General features: G+C 47.4%; 1 protein-coding gene and 1 long non-coding RNA gene across 2 annotated transcripts in view; one reads left to right on the top strand and one right to left on the bottom strand.

The window, feature by feature from the left end:
* Positions 1-22,579, bottom strand: part of LOC141239379 (uncharacterized) — a 225,403-nt gene that overhangs the window by 42,704 nt on the left and 160,120 nt on the right. The window lies entirely within an intron of this gene.
* Positions 12,673-21,100, top strand: LOC141253092 (OX-2 membrane glycoprotein-like). Its single transcript, XM_073670851.1, has 5 exons — positions 12,673-12,788; positions 15,413-15,754; positions 16,228-16,539; positions 17,793-17,899; positions 20,269-21,100. The coding sequence occupies exons 1-5, from the start codon at positions 12,743-12,745 to the stop codon at positions 20,329-20,331; spliced, it is 870 nt and encodes a 289-aa protein (XP_073526952.1). The 5' UTR covers positions 12,673-12,742; the 3' UTR covers positions 20,332-21,100.

Here is a 22,579-nt window from a genome sequence, read left to right as displayed (position 1 = left end):
GAGTTAGGGAGAGATTTATTGTATCTAGTTAGTGTAGGTATACCAGACTATATTAGAGACACATATCCATCTCAACAAACAGTCCTTCTGAGGACTAATCCATCTGCAGAGATATCAGGCAGGCAGTGTATATAGACAGGCAGGGTATATAGCAGACTGCAGTGCATATAGCACAAGAGGCTCCATTCCAGTTATGTCAGCTGCTGCTGTTAGATATTTCTAGACATAGGCCCAGGTCTCAGGGTCCAGAAATAATTATTTTTTGGATCTTAATCCTCATTCTTTGCTTAAAAAGCAATCCAGAGAACACCGTTTTTCTGCGCCATTTGCTTGTTGGCACTGCAGAATACAGCCAGGTCCTTTCCATATTACAAGCACTAAAAATTCAGCTATTTAAGACTGTGTTTACTCCGTCACACGGATCACATAAACGTTTTCAGAAAATACTGCCATTTCTGGCCTCCATTAAAAATTTGTTTCAGTGTGTCAGTGAAGCTATTGACACCAGTTTGCTGTTCAAAATAGTTACCTACAGGCCAGGTATTTAAAACTGTGGTTTGTCCGTCACACGGATCACATATAATTCAGCCATTTGCAGAGAGTGTGGAAGATATTGTCCTCCATTTATAAAGGGCAAGGCACGTGGCAAGGGACAGGGAACTGGACGTGATAGTGATGGTGCATGCAGAGGCCGAGGCCGTGGGCAAGCTGAAATTGTGCCACAGCAAACACCCACATCTTCTCGTTCGACCTTCCTGTCCCAATTAATAGGGGACCGCAGCACACCACTATTGAACACAGAGCAGTGTGAAAAGGTTATTGGTTGGATAGCAGATAGTGCTTCCAGTCACTTAGCCACCGCCACCACTACCTTGTCTTCCACACGGTCAAGTCTCATTAGCCATGAGTCTGGACCGCATATTCCTCACCCTGAACCTCCTTCCTCCCACCATGCCGAGTGCCCACAGACAACTGATCCCACACTTGGACACTCCGAAGAGCTGTTCAATTTTCCATTTATAGATTCGGGCCTCTCGCCAGATCCACTTGAAGCGGGGCAAGAGGAGATCGCATGTAGCGATGCTCAAATATTTGAGCAGCCACGGTCACACAAAGGCGATGGTGGGAAAGTGTCACAAGAGGTGGACGATGAAGAGACACAATTGCCAGAAAGTCAGGAGGAGGACCAGGGTGCAAAAGTGGAAGACGAGGTGGTGGATGATATAGTAACTGACCCAACCTGGCAGGAAGACATGCAGAGTGAGGACAGCAGCACACAGGGGAAGGGAGGCAGAGCACCCCAACAGGCAGGAAGAAGCAGTGTGGTGGCGCAGACAGAAGGCAGTAAACCATTCCCCGTAACACCAACACGAAGGAAGTTGCCAGTACAACTGTTAGGTCTTCCCGAGTCTGGTTGTTTTTTAAAGACTCTGCCGATAACCCCAAAAAGGCCATTTGCACCACCTGCCAGGCCAGCATCAGCAAGGGTGGCAAAAATAGCAGCCTGACCACCACCAGCATGATCACGCACATGGCAGCAAAGCACCCAACTTTGTGGGCCGAACCCCAGGGTCCAGGAACAGTGTCTGCGGGTGGCACCACTGCTTCTTCAGCTGTTGTGCATGCAAGCAAATCCCCTGTCTATGGTGCATGTGAAGATGCCTCCTACCCTGCACCTGTCATTGCACACTCTCAAGTAGCAGCATCAGGAAGCACGTCCACGTCCTTGTCCCAGCGCAGCATTCAGTTGTCTATACACCAGTCCTTGGAATGCAAGCGCACATACGCAGCCAACGCCCCACAGGCCACACTACTAAATTCCCACATTTCGCGACTGCTTGCGCTCAAAATGTTGCCTTTTAGGCTCATGGAGACGGAAGCTTTCTGCAATCTGATGGCGTCCCTCCGTACTCGGTCCCCAGCCGCCACTATTTTTCCCGGTGTGCCGTCCCTGCATTACACAAGCATGTGTCACAAAACATTAGCCATGCCCTCAACAACGCAGTTACTGGGAAAGTCCACCTAACCACGGACACGTGGACAAGTGCTTGTGGGCAGGGACGGTACATCTCGCTGATGGCACACTGGGTTAACATAGTGGAAGCCGGGACCCAGTCAGACCTTGGAACGGAACACATCCTCTCGACGCCAAGGATAGCGGGCCCTAGGTCAATCAGGGTTGCCCCCACAGTCTACAATTCCTGCACCTCATCCTCCTCAGCCTCCTCCTCCTCTTCAGCCTCCATCTCTGAAATTACCACATCAGTCACAAGCTGGAAACACTGCAGCACTGACTCGGCCAAGCGGCAACAAGTTGTGCTGAAGCTAATATGCTTAGGTGCCAAACCGCACAATGCTGAAGAGTTGTGGACAGCTCTAAAAGAGCAGGCAGATCTGTGGCTCACACCGCTGAACCTACAGCCAGGTATAGTCATGTGTGACAATGGCCGGAACCTTGTGGTGGCTCTGAGACGAGGCGAGCTCACACACGTACCATGCCTGGCCCATGTGCTTAACCTTATGGTTCAGTGGTTTCTCAAATCCTACCCGGAGCTGCCGGATCTGCTTGTTAAAGTACGCCGCCTGTGTGCCCATTTTAGAAAGTCACCTACAGCTTCCGCCGCCCTTGCCGTGTTTCAGCAGCGTTTGCAGCTTCCGGATCACAGACTGGTGTGTGATGTCCCCACGCGTTGAAGCTCTACACTTCAGATGTCGGGAAGGATTTGTGAGCAGAAGAGGGCAGTTGTTGAGTACCAGCATCAACAAGGCCGTCAGTATTCAGTTCAGACTCCACACATAAGACATCAGGAGTGGACATGGATGTCAGACATATGTACCATCCTCCAAAACTTTGAGGACTCCACCAAGTGGTGAGCGGTGATGACGCCATAACTAGCGTCACCATCCGGCTTCTCTGTCGTCTGAAATGCTCTCTGCTCACAGTCAAAGAGGATGCATTGCAGGCGGAGCACGATGAGATGGAGCAAGGAACCATACAGGGTGATTACACACAGCCCAGCCTCATCTCATCCCAATGTGGATTGGGTGACAACGAGGAAGAGGAGGAGGAGGAGGAAGAACAGGATCCAATTTCATGCGCTATAGACGGTACTACCTGCACAACTGTAATACCGTCTGTTCAGTGTGGATGGCCTGAGGACAGAGAGGAGGAGGAGGAGAGCATCGTCAGTCGTCCTCTTGTTGAAGACAAGGAAGTCTTGCCTGTTAGCAGTCTGGCACGCATGGCTGAGTTTATGTTACGCTGCCTTTCCCATGACCCTCTCGTTCTCCAAATTTTGCGTGACAGTCATTACTGGTTGGTGACACTTCTAGACCCACGCTACAAGGAGAACTTTATATCTCTTATTCCTGAGGCGGACAGGTCGTCAAAAATGGGGCAGTACCAGAAGGCCCTTGTTGCGGAACTATTAAAAAAATTCCCATCTGAAAACGTTGGCGGCAGAGGTCACAGTTCATTGGACAAACAAGGACTACAGGCGAGAGAGACACAACTCCAATCCAGCAGAGGCAGAGGAACACTGTCCAAGTTCTGGGAGAATTTTCTCAGCCCCTACCATCACACAGGCCCAGAGGCGTGGGGTACTCTCACAAGGAGTGCAAAGTTTGGGAAGATGCTGAGGGATGCCGACCGTACCAATGTCCTCTGTAATTCCTCTGTGCCTTATAATTATTGGGTATCCAAGCTGGATACATGGAATGAACTGGCTCTCTTCGCCTTGGAGGTCCCGGGCTGGCCTGCCGCTGGCGTTTTATCAGAGAGGGTTTTTAGTGGAATTATAACTGATAAGCGCATCCGCCTTTCAACTGAAAATGCTGACAGGCTGACTCTTATAAAAATGAACAAGGGCTGGATTGGGCCAGACTTTTTAACACCACCGAATGATAGCAGCGTAACATAAACTCACATCCAGTGTCTTTTCTTGGGAGGTGTATTCCCATGCACCTCTTCACACCCACACATGGGTATATGCTTCCTGATTTTGGCTATTTGCTCTTGTCGTCCTCCTTCTCCTCATCCTCATCTTCCACCACCATATCACCAGGGTGACCGTGATCCGTGATGCAACACCCACATAATTTTTTTAAAAGGTGTTTATGATGCCCTTAAAAAAAAATTGTTATACAGTATGTTCATGTATACCCCCCAGGGGTAAATGTTTGTCAGCCCATACACTTAGAAAATGGGCATTACAAGTATAGGAGACCTGCTCCTTTTTAATGAGAACATTTTTTCATGAGGCCCTCTACATTTCTTACAAGGGGCTTTGGAGTGCCTCCCAATTTTTGGCAGTCCTTGCATTCACTGCATAGGCCAACACTATGGGAGATCCACTTCCTAATAATGGGAACATTTTTTCATGAGACCCTCTACGTCTCTTCCAAGGGGCATTGTAGTGCCTCCCAATTTTTGGCAGCCCTTGCAGTCACTGCATAGGCCAACACTATGGGAGATCCACTTCCTAATAATGGGAAAAAATTTTCATGAGGCCCTCTACGTCTCTTCCAAGGGGCATTGGAGTGCCTCCAAGTTTTTGGCAACATTTGCATTCACTGCATAGGCAAACACAATAGGAAACCCACTTCCTAACAATGGGAACATTGTTTTGAGGCCAGAAAAATGCTCGAGTTTCTCATAGACTTACATTCATCTCGTTGCTCGGGTCGAGCACCCGAGTATTCCAATGTGCTGGACCCGAGCAACGAGCACCCAAGCATTTTAGAGCTCGCTCATCACTATTAAACACCTTACCAAATCTATGATACAGTCTTTTTGTTATTGTAGCATCGGCGTCTCTGCCCCGTACTAGGCAGAGACGCCGTCCCTCTCACCTCCCCGCTCCTGGCGCGGCGTCCTCCAATGCTTCTCTCCCTACTGCTTCCGGCACGTGCTCCTTCCCCGGTAGTGTGCTTAGGACGCGCGCGCTCCCCCTCTCTTAAAGGGACCGCGCGCGCCGTCCTAAGGAGTCCCCAGCCAATTGCCGGAGGACTTCCCATATTTAAGGCACCTCCTCCAAAATGGAGGTGCCCGAGCAATGTTGTTGCAAAGCCTTCACTCTGCTTCAGCCCTCAGGTCCCGTTACCAGTTACCTGCCAGTCACCTGCCAGATTCCTGCCTGTTTCCTGCCAGTCATCTGCCAGATTCCTGCTTGATACCTGCCTGATATCCGTTTACCTGCTTGCAAGCCTGCGGTCCGACGGTCTGCCTTCCGACTCCTGTCAGTCTGTCTATGGACCAGCCTGCCCGCTCACCTGGGAGCGCTCATCTGCTACCTGCCTGCTAGCCTACCTGGAGGCTCCGCCGTCACTTGCCGTGACCACCTGCCTGTCCAGAGACTCTTGCCCGCTCACCTGGGAGCGCTCACCTGGTACCTGCCTGCTAGCCTACCTGGAGGCTCTGCCGTCACTTGCCGTGACCACCTGCCTGTCCAGAGACTCTTGCCCGCTCACCTGGGAGCGCTCACCAGCCACCTGCCTGCTGTCCTTCTACCCAGAGACTGTCCCTGTCACTTGCCGTGAGTACCCGTCCTTCTACTCAGAGACTGTCCCTTTCACTTGCCGTGACTACCTGCCCTTCTACCCAGAGACTGTCCCTGTCACTTGCCGTGACTACCTGCCCTTCTACCCAGAGACTGTCCCTGTCACTTGCCGTGACTACCTGCCCGTCTTCCCTGGGAGTCACCCGCTTCCTTACAAGGACCGCCCCCTTGTATAGTTGCTCAGAGGTTCCGCCTCCCAGACCCGTTACAGTTTGCTCGGGCCATGGAACCCGGTGGCCCCCAGATCTCCGATCTGCACCAGGAAGTCTTACGTCAGAAAACTCAGCAGGAGGTGGTACTGTCCTATCTACGGTCCGTTAACTCTCGTCTAGGCGCATTGTGTGACTTGTCTATGTCTACCTCTGGTCCAGCCGTGCCCATTCCTGCGGTACCGCAATCCAGTCCCTTCATGGTACCCGACTATGGACCTTGGCTTCTGGCACCTCCACGCTTTGCCGGCGAACCTACTTTAGCTCGGGGTTTCATAAACCAGTGCACCCTGCACTTTGAGCTATTGGCATACCAGTTCATCTCCGACCGGGCCAAGGTGGCCTTCATCATGTCCCATCTTACTGGGGAGGCACTGGCATGGCTAAATCCCCTGTGGGAGAGAGACGATCCCCTGGTGTCCGACCTGCGGTCTTTCCTCGCTGCTTTCCGGAAAGTCTTCGATGAACCTGGACGGAAAACCTCTTCTGCCTCCTCTCTGCTAAGTCTCCGCCAAGGGAGTCTCACCGTGGGCCAATATGCCATACGGTTCCGCACCCTCGCTTCTGAGCTTGCCTGGGAAAATGAGGCTCTGGTGTCCGTCTTCTGGGAGGGTCTTTCCAGTCGGATTTAGGACGAGTTAGCTGGTCGGGACATTCCTACCACTCTGGATGACCTGGTGTCACTAGCTACCCGGATTGGCATCCGGTTCCAAGAACGTGCCAAAGAGACTACCTGGGAGAAAGACTTTTCTTGCTCTGCTCCTACTTCCCTGAGACCTGCCTCTCAATCAGTCACTCCGCGGGCGCTCTCGCCTGAACCTATGCAGATCGACCAGACCAAGATGGTCAGATCTCGCCAAGAATCTCGCCGAGCCGAGGGAAGCTGTTTCTATTGTGGCAGTATGGAGCACTTCATCCGTTCCTGCCCGGAGAAGCCGGGAAACGCCAGTGTCTAGGACCGCTCGGAGAGGTCGTCCTAGACAAAAGTAAGCCCTCTCCGTCTCTGACTTTACCGGTCTCTATTGCTTGGAGAGAAAACCGTCACTTTGAACTCGCCGACCTGGATTCTGGAGCTGTTGGAAACCTCATCTCCCAGTCTCTGGTAGAGAGATACCGTATTCCCACCAAGTCCCTGGCTGAACCTTTATCAGTCGCCTCCGTGGATGGAAGACTTCTCTCGGAGACCATCCTGCTCGTCACTGAACCCATAACCCTGCAGCTGGGAATGCTGCACTCTGAGGAAATCTCATTCCATGTGTTGCCCGGACTTTCTCACTCCCTGTTGCTAGGTCTACCTTGGCTCCAGGCACACGAACCCGTATTGAACTGGCGATCCGGTGAAGTACTCCGATGGGGTCCAGACTGCCATAGGACCTGCCTGGTTCCGGTCCGCCCAGCTTGCCCTCCGCCTACTCCAGCAAATTTACCAGGTCTCCCGGCTCCTTACTGGCCCTATGCGGACGTCTTCGGTAAGAGGGAAGCAGAGACGTTGCCACCCCATAGGCCATATGACTGCCCGATCGACCTGGTACCTGGCACCACTCCTCCCCGTGGGCGTATCTACCCGTTGTCTGCAGCCGAGACCCGGGCCATGTCTGAGTACATTGAAGAGAATCTGGCTAGGGGATTTATCCGGAAATCTACCTCCCCGGCTGGAGCCGGATTCTTCTTTGTCAAAAAGAAAGACGGCTCGCGACGCCCCTGTATTGACTATAGAGGACTCAATAAGATCACGGTTAAAAATAAATACCCCCTTCCGCTCATCTCTGAGTTATTTGATCGTCTTAAAGGCGACGAGTGGAAAACAGCATTTAATACCCGGGACGGACACTATGAGTACCGTGTGATGCCCTTCGGTCTCTGCAATGCTCCCGCCGTCTTCCAAGAACTGGTCAACGACATCTTCCGTGACCTTCTTTACTCCTGCGTGGTGGTATACCTGGATGACATCTTGGTCTTCTCTCCGGATCTTCCCACACACCGGAGGGATGTTCGTCAGGTCCTGCTTAGGCTCAGGCAGAACCATCTCTATACTAAATACGAGAAGTGCCTTTTTGAGCAGACCTCTCTTCCTTTCCTGGGCTATGTTATCTCCCAGACAGGCTTGCGAATGGATCCCGAGAAGCTCTCTGCTGTCCTAAAGTGGCCCCGTCCGGAGGGCTTGAAGGAGATACAGCGATTCCTGGGCTTCGCTAATTACTATCGTCTCTTCATTCCTCACTTCTCGTCACGGACTGCGCCCATATCTGCGCTCACCCATAAGGGAGCAAATCCCAAGGTATGGTCATCCGAAGCTGAGGAGGCCTTCCTTTCCCTGAAACAAGCCTTCTCCTCTGCCCCTGTGCTGCACCGTCCGGACTGCAACAAACAGTTCTACCTGGAGGTTGATGCCTCCTCCTCTGGAGCCGGAGCGGTGCTCACCCAGAAGTCTTCCTCCGGGAGAATGGTAACCTGCGGCTTTTTCTCTAAAATCTTCTCCTCCTCTGAGCGCAATTACTCCATAGGAGACCGAGAACTGCTTGCCATTAAATTGGCGCTGGAGGAGTGGCGTTACCTGCTTGAAGGGGCTCTATACCCGGTGATCATCTATACGGATCACAAGAACCTGGCATATCTCCAAAATGCCCAGAGACTTAATCCACGTCAAGCCCGGTGGTCTTTGTTCTTTGCCCGCTTCGATTTCATCCTTCATTTCCGCCCGGTGGACAAAAATGTCAAAGCTGATGCCTTGTCCCGATCCTTCCTGTCCTCCGACCAAGAGGAGGAGCCTATGCACATTATCGACCCCTCCAAGGTGATGAATGTGGACCCCTTGGATTTGACTCGTCTTCCACCCGGCAAGACGTTCATGGCGCCTCCAGACCGTGAGAGGGTTCTTCGCTGGGGTCATTCTTCTAAACTAGCTGGCCATGCCGGCCAAAAGAAGACCTTCCTACTCATTTCCCGGCATTACTGGTGGTCTACCCTGCGTAAGGATGTGGTAGACTTCGTCTCTGCCTGTTCATCTTGTGGCCGCAACAAAATTCCCAGACACTTACCAGCTGGTCATCTCCTGCCACTTCCCATACCTGTTGCCCCGTGGCAACACATCGCTATGGACTTCATTACCGATCTTCCTGTCTCTGCCGGGTGTACGGTCATTTGGGTGGTCGCGGACCGCTTCTCTAAAATGGCCCACTTCATTCCCCTGCCTGGTCTTCCGTCTGCACCTGAGCTGGCTAAGGACTTTATTCGCCATATCTTCCGTCTCCATGGCCTACCCCTCCACATCGTGTCGGATCGAGGGGTTCAGTTTACCTCACGCTTCTGGAGAGCCACATGTAAACTGCTGGACTTCATCCTGGACTTCTCCTCCGCTTACCACCCTCAGTCCAATGGTCAAGTGGAGCGGATCAATCAGATCCTTACCAGCTATCTCCGGCACTTTGTTAATGCCCACCATTCTGATTGGGTGGACCTCCTTCTTTGGGCCGAGTTCTCTTATAATAACCACGAGAGCGAATCCTCTTCCAAGTCCCCGTTCTTTATTGTCTATGGCCAGCACCTCCGGATTCCGCTTCCTGTCTCCGTTTCTGTGGACAACCCTGCTGCGGAGTCTCTTGTCAGCGAATTTTCTACTATTTGGGAGAGTACCAGGTCCGCTCTTCTTCTGTCCTCTGGGCGGATGAAGAGATATGCTGATAAGAGACGTCTGGATCCGCCTCAATTCCGTCCGGGAGACAAGGTTTGGCTCTCGTCCAAGCATGTGCGGCTCAAAGTACCCTCCTTCAAGTTGGGCCCTCGATTCATCGGTCCCTTCGAAGTCCTCAGGCAAATTAACCCTGTGGCCTACAAATTAAAACTCCCGGCCACCCTACGGATTCCCAACTCCTTCCACGTATCTCTCCTCAAACCCGTTGTCTTTAACTCTTTTTCCAATAATCCAGGTGCCCCTCCTGCTCCGGTTTCCGCTGATGACGTCTTTGAGGTAGAGAGTATTCTGGCCTCCGAGAGGGTAAGAGGAAAGACCTTTTTTCTGGTAGATTGGAAGGGGTTTGGTCCTGAGGAGAGAACTTGGGAACCCAGGGAGAACATCAACGCCCCGCTTCTCCTTGAAAAATTTCTTTCTGGCCAAAAAAAGAGGGGGCCTAAAGGGGTGGGTACTGTAGCATCGGCGTCTCTGCCCCGTACTAGGCAGAGACGCCGTCCCTCTCACCTCCCCGCTCCTGGCGCGGCGTCCTCCAGCGCTTCTCTCCCCGCTGCTTCCGGCACGCGCTCCTTCCCCGGCAGTGTGCTTAGGGCGCGCGCGCTCCCCCTCTCTTAAAGGGACTGCGCGCGCCGTCCTAAGGAGTCCCCGGCCAATTGCCGGAGGACCTCCCATATTTAAGGCACCTCCTCCAAAATGGAGGTGCCCGAGCAATGTTGTTGCAAAGCCTTCACTCTGCTTCAGCCCTCAGGTCCCGTTACCAGTTACCTGCCAGTCACCTGCCAGATTCCTGCCTGTTTCCTGCCAGTCACCTGCCAGATTCCTGCTTGATACCTGCCTGATATCCGTTTACCTGCTTGCAAGCCTGCGGTCCGACGGTCTGCCTTCTGACTCCTGTCAGTCTGTCTATCGACCAGCCTGCCCGCTCACCTGGGAGCGCTCATCTGCTACCTGCCTGCTAGCCTACCTGGAGGCTCCGCCGTCACTTGCCGTGACCACCTGCCTGTCCAGAGACTCTTACCTGCTCACCTGGGAGCGCTCACCTGCTACCTGTCTGCTAGCCTACCTGGAGGCTCTGCCGTCACTTGCCGTGACCATCTGCCTGTCCAGAGACTCTTGCCCGCTCACCTGGGAGCGCTCACCTGCTACCTGCCTGCTAGCCTACCTGGAGGCTCTGCCGTCACTTGCCGTGACCACCTGCCTGTCCAGAGACTCTTGCCCGCTCACCTGGGAGCGCTCACCTGCTACCTGCCTGCTAGCCTACCTGGAGGCTCCGCCGTCACTTGCCGTGACCACCTGCCTGTCCAGAGACTCTTGCCTGCTCACCTGGGAGCGCTCACCTGCTACCTGTCTGCTAGCCTACCTGGAGGCTCTGTCGTCACTTGCCGTGACCACCTGCCTGTCCAGAGACTCTTGCCCGCTTACCTGGGAGCGCTCACCTGCCACCTGCCTGCTGTCCTTCTACCCAGAGACTGTCCCTGTCACTTGCCGTGAGTACCCGTCCTTCTACTCAGAGACTGTCCCTGTCACTTGCCGTGACTACCTGCCCTTCTACCCAGAGACTGTCCCTGTCACTTGCCGTGACTACCTGCCCGTTTTCCCTGGGAGTCACCCGCTTCCTTACAAGGACCGCCCCCTTGTATAGTTGCTCAGAGGTTCCGCCTCCCAGACCCGTTACAGTTATGTTGGGGTGGAAATATATCTAGAGGCAACTACTTTTGCTCAGAGGTAGTTAGACAGTCAGCAAGATTGTGATAGAGAGGTCCTGTAGGTGGTTGTGTCTGCCAGGAGTGAAGTGATCCTGATATCCACCTAAGTGGTTGCGAACCACCATCTACACACTGGAACCTGCTCTGGAATGCCATATAATTTGGGTCTTCTGGAGTAAACAGATATGTTCCTCTGGAGTTTGTGGTTGTATACTGCTCCCATCCAGGACCGACATGTTGGGCTAGTACAAGGAGGAGCAGCCTACTTTCCTTGCAACTGCCTGAAATGATTTACCTGTGACCTGCAAAAGTAAGTCAGACTGTTGAGTGCACCGCTGACTTCTACTGTCTGTTCCAGTGATTAGGTAGAATCATGGCTATCTGCCTGCAGAAAATAAAAAGGTGTTGGAAGCCATCTGATTTTTATGGATCTGTAGAGTAGTTTTGCTGAGCATGATGCCAGAAAGGGGCATGGAGAAATTAAAAAAATACAAGAGTATTGTGCCAGGTACCAGAAGAGCCTGCCCACTGGTGGTAAAAAAAATGGATCGAAGCGCTGTTGAAAATTTAAACTTTCAGTCGGATCATAGGAAAATATGATAGAATTAACAGTTTTGCTTGTGACACAAAGCAACCAATATGTGCGTCACAACAAAATTGAGGACTGAGAGGTCATACAATGCAGAAAAGAGGTGTCATGATTCCTCCTTTCAGTGTGGTGAGTTACAGTCCAGTCGCTCAATGAGGACCGGGGAGTGCTGGATTTCCTACAGGCGTCTCCTGTTTGAAATGATTCCCAGGCTTTTTAGCTGGCTGTCTGCCTCTTGTCTCTGTCAGCTGTAGCTTTGTTCTGTGAGGTGTGTGCTCAGTTCTCTGTCTGTCTCCCTGATCTTGTTGCCGGAACTAGGATTTGTTGTGACTAGTGTTGAGCGAATTTGTTTGGCATTTCAAATTCGGGTTCGTGCTTGGGGTTCCGGCTTGTTCACGCCAAAAAATCGGCTCCGCTCATGAACATCCCTGATTAGCCACGCTTTCCTGTCACACAGATGTTACAAGACAATTTTTTTCAATTTTGCATTTTCGTTTTTTTCTGTCTCCTTCTAATAGCCATAACTTTTTTATTTTTCTGTCGACATAGCCAAACGAGGGCTTGTTTTTCTCGAAACGATTTGTAATTTTCAGTGGCAACATTCATTTTTCATTCATCACAGGAGTACCATCATGACAGGCACATATGACTTCAGCAGACAAGACAACCTATTGGCGTCCTGCGATCGTTTTATAGACGTCCTTGGAATGACGTGCCCCGATGTGAAATTTAACAGGTTAGCAGCCACGGTTGGAGCTGTACTTCACCCGCAGCTATCAGAGGCAGATGATTGCTGAATAACACAGCCATCATTTGCCCGGAAAAATGCGGGCTTGACTTTTGAGTGTGCATAAAAGTCAGGGAGCAGTCAGTATGTCACATGTCAGTAAGAGGTTAAAAAAAATCCACATTAGTTTTGCTTATTTTCAGAAAGAGGAACTTCCTTGTATCACATAGTCTGAGGTTTTTCCAGGTGGCTTCACTAACTCAGCATGATGCCTCTGAGCAAACTTGTGTTTCTTTTTAGCTCTGTACTAGGTAAGTGTTACTATTATGAGGGTTTTCTACTTGTAACTATTATGGGGGGTCTGTGTGTTACTTAGTTATAAGGTCTTGTGTTTATCCCTGTCTTAGGGGATTTGGTATCTGTCATTGAATTAGTTCTTGTGGTTGTCACCTATATGGGGGGGCTTCTAGCTTTCAGCAGTATGGGGAACCCTGTGTTAGACACTACTTATAATGATAATCATTAGTACCCAGAAGAAATGTCCCAAAAAGATGATGGCAGATTTGGCCAGACTTGCCAGAGACACAGAGATGATGATTTTTGTTATGATGTTTGGATTGTTGTCAGCGGCACATTTATATCTACCGATAGCATAAAACGGACATTCTTATTCCTAAATAGACTTTATTTATTGAGCACTGGAATGTCATCTATTTCCTCTTTCATCAGCCATGTTAGATCATTTTCTAATGGAACAGTTTTTTTCTCAAATGTCCAGTTCTTAGGCTATGTGCCCACGATCAGGAAATAGCAGAGTTTTGGATGCAGCGTATTTTCGCTGCGTTCTAATCCCCATGTGTTCAGTGAAACATGCGGATTTAACTAATCTAATAAACGGCTATGGGTGAAACTACGCAATGGAGACTATCATCTCCGCTGCAGATAATTGGCATACTGAGACTCGTAAAGCCACGCCGACGGTGAGTTTACGCAACGTTAAAAAGAAATTCAAATGTAGAATGCTGCGTTTGGACGCTGCGCAGGTGAGCTGATTCCAAAACGCTGCTCTTCCTGATCGTGGGGACTTACCCTTAGAGTTCCAATGAATATCTACGGCTAATATTAGGACTTTGTGTTAAAAGGTTGCACTGACATTAGGTCACCATAACACCATACTGGAAAAAAAGGTACAAAATTCTGTACTAATTTCTTTGTTTATACATTGTTGTGCAAAAGTTTTAGGCAAGCATGGAAAAAAATGCTGCAATGTAAGAATACTTTAAAAAATAGAAATTATAATTTATTTTTATTAATTAACAGAATGAAAAGTGAATGAATAAAATAGAAATCAAACCAATATTTGGTGTGATCGCCCTTTACTTCTAGGTTCTTATGTACAGTTTTCGAAGGAGCAGGAGGTTGTTCCAAACATCTAGGAAAACTGACCACACATCTTCTGTGTATGAGGCTTGTGCAGATCCTTCTGTCTGTTCATGTGATCCCAGACAGACTGAATGATGTGAGATCAGTGCTTTATGGGGTCCATATCACCTGCTGACATTTTTCTACCCCATAAGTCCTATGTTTTTCATGTATAATTGAGTCACTTGGCCTTGTTTCCATGTTGAACTTATGGCTTGATGACAATATTCCATGACGACCGCTTTTGACCACAATTCACTAAACAGTAGATGATTGAAGCTGGATCCCACTGGCTGTTGCCAGTTCTGAGCTGATGTTCCTGCCGGATATGGGAGTAAGCATGATGTGTCTTCCGTCTGCTGTCACTAAGTTTCTCATTCCAAACACTGCATCTATGGTCCTCAATGTTGCCTCTTTCTTGTTGCTTCTTCCAAAGAGCTTGAAGAGCACATCTTGAAACCCCAGTTTGCTTTGAAATCTTTGCCTGATTGACACCTGGCTGATGCAGTATAATAACCTTTTGTTTTGTTGCTGTGCTTAGTCTTGCCATGGCATATGACCTATGACATGAAATTTTCTTCCACAACCTTACCTTTGTAGATTTTGGCTGTTCCTCACCCAAGTTTAAGCCTCTTACATAGCTGTTTCTGTTTTAGATAATAACTATGTGTCAACTTACATATAAAATGATTATCACCTTTTTCGAACACTTGCTATCTCTTAAACCTGACAAAATCCTACAAAATCCATGAATTTGTGCAAGTGTACCAAGAATAATTGATCCTGTCTTGAAGGCAAAAAGCGTTTACACCAAATATTGATGTGATTTAGATTTCAGTGTTGTTCGTTCATTTTCATTTTGTTAATAGATAAAAATGAACTGCTAACACTTCTATTTTTATAGCATACTAAGTTTTTCCTGCTGAAAACTTTTACACAGTACAGTATATCCATATGGTGGCGAGAGTTCCATTTTTTTTTATGCAGATTTCTAAATCCTTGGCATGGATATGGCTTTTGGAGCTGTCACCACTAGGAGGAGGTCAGGGACTGACTACATATTGACTTACATATAAAGCTTGAAAAAAAAACACAGCATGCAGCAGAAGGGTCCTAAGCTCCCTCTAGTGGTGACTGTAAGTAGCCAGAATTGTATCAGTTGTAATGAACTGTTCAATTTATTATGTACTAAGGTACAGTACAACCAAAAAAACACAATTATCCCTATTGGAATAGGGAGTTTTTAGGTTTTAACTTAAAAGTGACCGTATTCTGGAGATCATTGACTCTTGAGGACCATGGAGAACTGCACATTCTTATGGACCAAATCATTGGCCTCAAAGACCTTTTATGGCTTTTATGGCTAATGAATCCTAAGGAATGTCCACTCCTTTCTCAAAAAATAGTAAAAGCAGAGAGGGCAACGCTCAAGGATATTACATGGGTTTGCACACATCCTTACTTTACATTACCAATTACTATTTTTTACACTGTCTGACTTTTGTTTTAAAAGGGTCCATACAGGTTAAAAACACTGCAAAGGAAACTGCGAAACTTGGCGGCAACGTAACTCTTGAGTGCCAACTGATGACCAATGAACCAAATGTCATACAAATCACATGGTATAAAGAATCTGGCAATTTTACCGGGCCCGTGGCTACCGCCAGTAAAGCTTATGGTCATAAACTTCTTGGTTACTACATGAGTAGGGCAAAACATTATACGCACAAAACTCTCAATATCTCAGCAATAACGATCAACCCTGTGACCCTGATGGATGAGGGATGTTTTAAATGTATCTTCAATCTGTTTCCATTGGGAGCTTCCACTGGAACCATCTGCCTCAAAGTCTACGGTAAGAGTCATCTAGGGATAAGAGCTGGAATTACTAGAAGCACTCTATAGAATTTAAGGGTATTCGACTTAAAGGATTCCTTTGGGGACATTTTTTTTAATACGTAAGTCCATGTATTTTTGGCTAAAAATAAAACTTGGAATTGGATTTTATTGATATGTTTCAATTGTTTGGCTTCTACAACCTTTGTTTACCACTGTCCAGGTCACTCTCTGATCTGTAACCTCTATCTCTCTTCTCCTAGACCATATTCTAACAAGATTTATGAGCAGATGAAAGTTGTAATTCAATAAGATTGAGCCTTCTTTCCCCAACATCATCTGTTGGAGGAAAGTTGTGAAGGCCTCCTGCACATTAGATTGTAGCCCGATTCCTTCTGAAATTTTGACCAACGTTGAACTAATCTAAGGACATTCATTAGATTATAAATTTAAACTTGGGAAACATTTTAATTTCTATTTTTTTATGTCCAGGGGAACAAATATTGGAACCTAACCTGGAAGTACATGAGATTGGTCACCCTGACATCCTAGACATACTGTACATTGTCACCTGCTCCGCCACTGGGAATCCAGCTCCCAATATCACATGGATGCTCCCAGAAAACCTGAATATAGCTCCAGAAATTTACTATATCGTTAATCAGAATGGAACCGAGACGATTATAAGTAACTTTACTCTGAACATCTCTAGCACCACATACAGTAAGATCCATGTCATCTGTGTGGTCCGCCACCCTGCCCTTAACTCGGAGAAATATCTATCAATAGATATAAATGGCACTCGTAAGTATTAGAATAATTGATAAAATTTTAAGTCAGTCTCTTAAAAATCATATATCTCTGATGGGATCCCTCTAGTTGCCTCCCATACATGCGTTGGGTCATAGATGAAACAACACTTTACAGGGTTTGGCAACTTTTGGGCTTCAGTTTCTTATTAGGTTTCAGAGATGAAAAAATGAAATGAAATTTGATTTGTTAGATTCGGTCAAATTTGGTTGGGAAATTTGATTCACGTAGATTTTTTTCAATGTCAATAAAATTTCCGAAAAAAGCTAATTGTTATTCTCTACTAGACCGTAGAGCGGAATAAATGGAGAAGTATGAAAATAAAATTATTATTCTCTTCCTCCCCTCATCTGAACTCGCACAGATGTTCTCTCTGGCCGGTTCTCCTCTGTATCACTTCCACCCTCCACCTCCTGCCTTGGTTTCTGTCTTCGGTCTTCTTCACTCTCTGATGCCTCCAGCTACCACTGGACCACACGTGACATCATGACGAGCAGCTCACCACAACATCGTGATGTCCCATGTGCCATAATCAGTGCTAGAGCTTCTGAAGAGTGAAGAAGGAAAAGAAAACTGCAGTCGGACGGAGGAAGTAAATTAGTAGAAGACTGCAGCACTAGTAAGGGGGAGGTGTTAGGTGAGTGTAATGTTTATGTTTTGACCCTTTCCAAACTCTGAAAAAAAAACAAGCAAAATGGCGGCAATTCTGCTTTTTGCTCGAATTGCAAAAAATAGCAAATATGATTTATTATGAATGAGGAGAGGGAAAGCGCACGGTGGATGCCAGGTGAGACGTGCGGGGTAACCCTGCCCACAACCCAGCATCCACCGGTGGAATGCAGAAGAGGAGACCCCCTGCTGCATCCGGAATCATGATGTGACATCAGCGGATGTCAGAGCCGGCTGCAGCCGGGGGTCACGTGATGCCTGTGAGTGGCCAGCGATAGCGCCGCTCACACGCAGTAACTGCAACAGAAGGTAATTAATAAACACTTATTGGCCCCGGGGGGATACATTGGGGAGGGAATAATAAGTAGTGGACAACCCCTTTAATTGTTTAAATATTTTTGAGAAACAGGTGAATTTGAATGCAAAAGGTTTACTCATGTCTAGTCAGAATGTCAGGACTCAGGAGAAAAAATTAGCAATACCTAAACTTGGTATAAAATCCAGTAAGTCAGCTAAGTCATGTGAGGGACTGTCCGGTTCTTATATGACCTCACACTTTTCTACCATTCATTTCACAGGAAATAAAGATTCAGATTGGAAGTTCCTTAGTATTTACATCATTATTATCCTTCTGATTTTAAGTTTGGTCATAATTGTGTTCATATGTATGTGGAAAAGAAGTAAAGTAAGTATTTTACCATTCACAGCTTCTTCCAATATGGAGGTGTAATATTTATAATGTTGCAATGGAATAGTCAACCTTGCATTTAGAGATAAATCCAAATCTTTTCCAAGTAATTTGCACTACCCTGACTTGTGCCACCGCCTGTCCTCTCCTTCTGTCACAGTCACCAAACTCATCATACCGAATGAGGTTTACTTCACTCACGTCATTGGTTTACAGTCTACGCAGGCAATCTTCTCTTCATGCTCCCTAACATTCCCAATGGGCCTCCACTAGTGATGAGCGAGTATGTTCTGTTAACCATTTTGGCGAGCATGCTTGGGTGCTCGCCGAGTATCTTCAGTGTGCTCGGGTGTTATGTTTGTTGTGATAAATGTCTAAGAAACAGGCATTCCTCATATGTATTAAAGCTGTCAAACAGTCGCAAATCATGAGTACGAAGTGACTGAAACATAACACCCGAGCACGCTGAAGATACTCGGAAAACACCCGAGTAGGCTCGTAAATCTCGAGTAACAAGCATGCTCGCTCATCACTAGTCTCCACCCAACCTCATTTGGTCACTGTGGCCCTATTCAGATTTCTGCCTCAGTTCTAGTCTAGTCTCTTTATTAGGTCCCCATCGATTAGTCACCCATCTGCACCACTCATCTCTCGACCCTAGTTGGAACCACTGTTCGCTAGATAAAATTATTGTTCTGGGGTTTTAGCTGTGGCTCTAGATTATCTTGCTCATATCTCTACAACGCTGTCCATCTTCTACCAAAGAGAACAACCAGGTAACAGAATACTTATTGGGGTCACACTATTTACCCTATACCATGCACTTCCTCTGCGGAACAACACGCTACCTCCGCTCACTCTTACTCCATCATGCTTTTTTATCACAGTCATTGCCTCTTCAGATAAAGAGCTGTCCATTCTCCCATTACACTATCACACAGTGTCACATATCATACCCTAGATCAGTTAGCACATTGAGAACAAAGTGATAATATGGCAATTTTTTTGTACAGAAATGTCCATTTAAAAGCATAACTCATCCAAAAAATGTATAACAACAACATAAGGTATTACAAGATGTCTCCCATACACAGCACACTCAGAAATGAGGAATTACTGCTCTCCTGTCTCTATGTAGCACAAGTTCAGCAATAGAACCAGGGATTGATATGGCGTCAGAAACACAGGTGCAAATGTAAAGTAAAATACAGTAATATTCGAAGTAGGAAATAACAACATCCTCCCGGTCGAGGGTCACTGTGGCCATAATGAAGTCTGGACCCCACCTTTATACTGTCTCTTATCTCGAACTAGAGTACCTCCATTTCAAGATGCAAATGATAGACCCACCTAGTAGTGAGAAGGAGAAATTACTTAAAGGAGTTTTCCTACCTTAGGTTACAAGTCTGCAGTCACTCTATTTGACTGCAGACTTGTGAATCCTCACATCGAGCACACTGCACACTGTGCGGCAGGCATGTGACCGCAAGTAGGTTTTTTGCCTACCAACTAAATGGGAATGGCCTCGCTCATTGCAAGTGAATTAAGTGACGACAGACAATGTCTAGTTGGAATGTAGCCGGAAGTATGCAAATCACATACTTGCAATCACATGACTGCCCACTCCTGCCGCTGGCACCGGAGAATCCTCAGTGTGCAGTGTGCACGATGTAAGGATTCACAAGTCTTCAGTCACATAGAATGACTGTAGACTTGTAGCCTAAAGCCAGACAACCCCATTAATTAGTTGATTTTTCTAAGGAAAAATCACCAATTTATGGATAAGCTTAAAGTGTACTTTTCATTAAATATTACTTTTTAGGATAAATTGTCATGTGTGTACATGAGAATTACAACATTTTTTGGCCATTATATGACTTATATTTTACATTTTTCACTAGTTTTCCCCTCTACATTCTCTCTATGATTTTCAGTTGTCTCTGGGCTGGTGGGTGGAGATTAGCTACTATGATGTCTTCCGAACACAGCACACACAGACACAAGGACTTCCTGCTCTCCTGTCTCTTTGTAGCACTTGTTTTGAATCAGTATTTTTATATGCCATAAAGTAATGCTTTTTCCACGAATACAGTAAATGCAAATGAATTTTCTACATTTACTGGAGACTCTTCCCTATTTGTTTTGAGGGTAAACGACCTAAGCATTTTACAAAAAAATGACAGTAAAAATGCCAAAAATAGACATTTTGAGCGCAAGATTTCTTAGGTCTTCCTCCTAGGATAGTTTCCATGGAATAACACATGTGCCTTGAAAGGTCGTATTATTTTGACAATCCCTTTCTAAAATTATATGTACCCACAATAAATATGTCAAAAGTATAAATTTATGTTCATTTTTCATTTTAGGGTAAGAAAAAACTGGATAAGCGACCTGATACAAAAAGCACTGGATGTCTCCTGAGGAATTAACCTCCTGACTGTTGGCCGGATTTCCAGTCATGTTCTTCGAAAATGATGTAACCATCCTAATATATCATCAATGTTTCAAAAATTGCATTGTAATTGTACCTCTAAAGTTGCCCATATACCCCTTTCTCTCTACATTAAGGACAACATAGCAAAAAAATAAGGGGGCTGGACCCTACAGTGCTGGATGCAAGTAGTTAGAGAGCGGTTCTGAATTAGTACACAGATGGGATACGACACTGCAATACAAAAGTATTTCAGTGTATTGTACCAGCAATCAAATGCTCTACTGGATAAAGGGGCAAAAATTCCCACAGACGCCTCCAAAATCTTGTAGAAATCCTTCCCAGAAGAGCAGGAGCCTTTATATATGCAGAGGGGTGACTCCATATTAATGTCTATGGATGTAGGACGGGAGGTCGGAAAAGATCCTGGAAGAGAAATATGTAGTTGTCCCAATACTTCTATCCAATAGTATATGTGTCTTCTCAATATTCATGCAAAAGATGGCTGCAACATCAAAGAAAGGAAACACTTCTACCTCTTATGTTCTCTCTATCTCCTCGTAGAGTGTAAGCTTTTGAGAGCAGGGACTTCACTCATCTTCTTATCTGTAGCTTTTGATTGTACATGAAGCTTCTGATTTTTCTTACATATAATTTGTGTGAGAGCAGAACCATTTTTAAGAGCTACATAGAAGTACAGGTACACTTGTATGTAAACATTTCATTTTTGTTTTATTTATTAAAATATTGTATTAATTTATTTTTAATTTCTCTTTGCCTTGACATTATTGGGAGATACTTCATAAACAAAATGCATTAAATGACAGTATAAAATGTACAAATGAAGATTTACAAATGTATTATATGCTCTTGACACTATGTACGTGTGACGCCTCAGTCCGTTGCAAGCCCGTGCTATACCCTGGGTCTTGGGGAGCTCGGTGTCGGGCCCCGTGATGGAGAGGTGGGATGCAGCCGTGGCCCGGGCCCGACCCGTGCTCAGGGCCGTCACAGTTAAAAGAGATGGTGCGGGCTTGTCCGGGTTGAGTGGCTTTATTAACGACTACGCCACCTGTGGTGCCTGGTGAAGGGTCACCAGCGCCGCTGCAGTCCGCTGAGGCATGGTTTTATGGCGGCCAGAGTTCTTACTACTCCCCACAGGCGGAGCAAGGCCTCAGGGCAGGTAGACAGGAGGATGGGGGTAGTAGTAGAGGAGTGCGGGTTCCCGCAGAAATAAGAGTCAGGAGGCCATAGGGGTGAACTAGGCCGGGTCTCCCTCTGATCTCCTCTCAGAACAAGGGTACGGGTGGCAGCTCCGCTCTGTCCGATACCCGGTGGGATCCTCTGGGCCTACCGGGCTTTCCCGACCAGGACGTAGAGTAGCAAGGTCGGGTGTCGGGGGCCGGTACCCCTTTTGCAGCCGGAGTCCCTCTGAATATATCAGGTTGGCGAGGACAGGTGGCGTACACCGCTCCGTCTGCATCCTGCCTGGGATCCATTTGCTGTGGAGCCACACTCTCAGGCTATGTGCCCACATTGCATTTATGAAGCAGAAAATTTCTGCTGCATAAATGCAAGTCCTCTCCCGGAAAAACGCATGCGGAATCCCGCACGCGTTTATCGCGCATTTTTCGCGCGTTTATCACGCGTTTTTCACATGCGGAATTGCCTTGCGTTTTTTATGCATTGGACAAAGGCAATTCCGCTTGCGGAAACGCAAAATTAAATGACATGCTGCGGATTTTTGAACGCGGCATAAACGCTGCGGAAAAATCCGCAGCATGTGCATAGAACTTGCGGAATCCCATTGGGGACCATGGGGTGCGGATATACATGCGTTTTTCAAGCGTTTACGCTGCGGAAATTCCGCAGCATATATGCTTGAAAAATGCTACGTGGGCACACAGCCTCAAGCTCCGGGCCTTCTTGATCCAGGTCATTAGCCGGGTTGAGACATTCCTGGTCTACAACCTGCCTCTCGTCCCAAGGCCAGGGTACGAGGGCCGCATCTCCCTCCCCTGCAGGTCCACACAAGATCCACGCCCAGGGTGGGAGGCCACATTAACACACAGTAATTTGGCAGCACAAAGCACCCGAAAGACCAAGATCAAAGATGGCTTTTAATTAAGTACTAGATTTGAAGTGTAACTAACTTGTACGACCTCCACCCACACCCACTAACTGGTTCCTACCACTTTGTGTTCCCCAGTCTCCCTGTAACCAGGGGAGCAGCACCTAGTGCATAC

The sequence above is a fragment of the Phyllobates terribilis genome, unplaced genomic scaffold, assembly GCF_046119375.1.
Source record: "Phyllobates terribilis strain yellow unplaced genomic scaffold, ASM4611937v1 Scaffold_2__4_contigs__length_985480577, whole genome shotgun sequence".
NCBI classification, from domain to species: domain Eukaryota; kingdom Metazoa; phylum Chordata; class Amphibia; order Anura; family Dendrobatidae; genus Phyllobates; species Phyllobates terribilis.
Note: the sequence above shows the minus strand (reverse complement) of the source record. Positions and strands in the feature narration are given on the sequence as shown.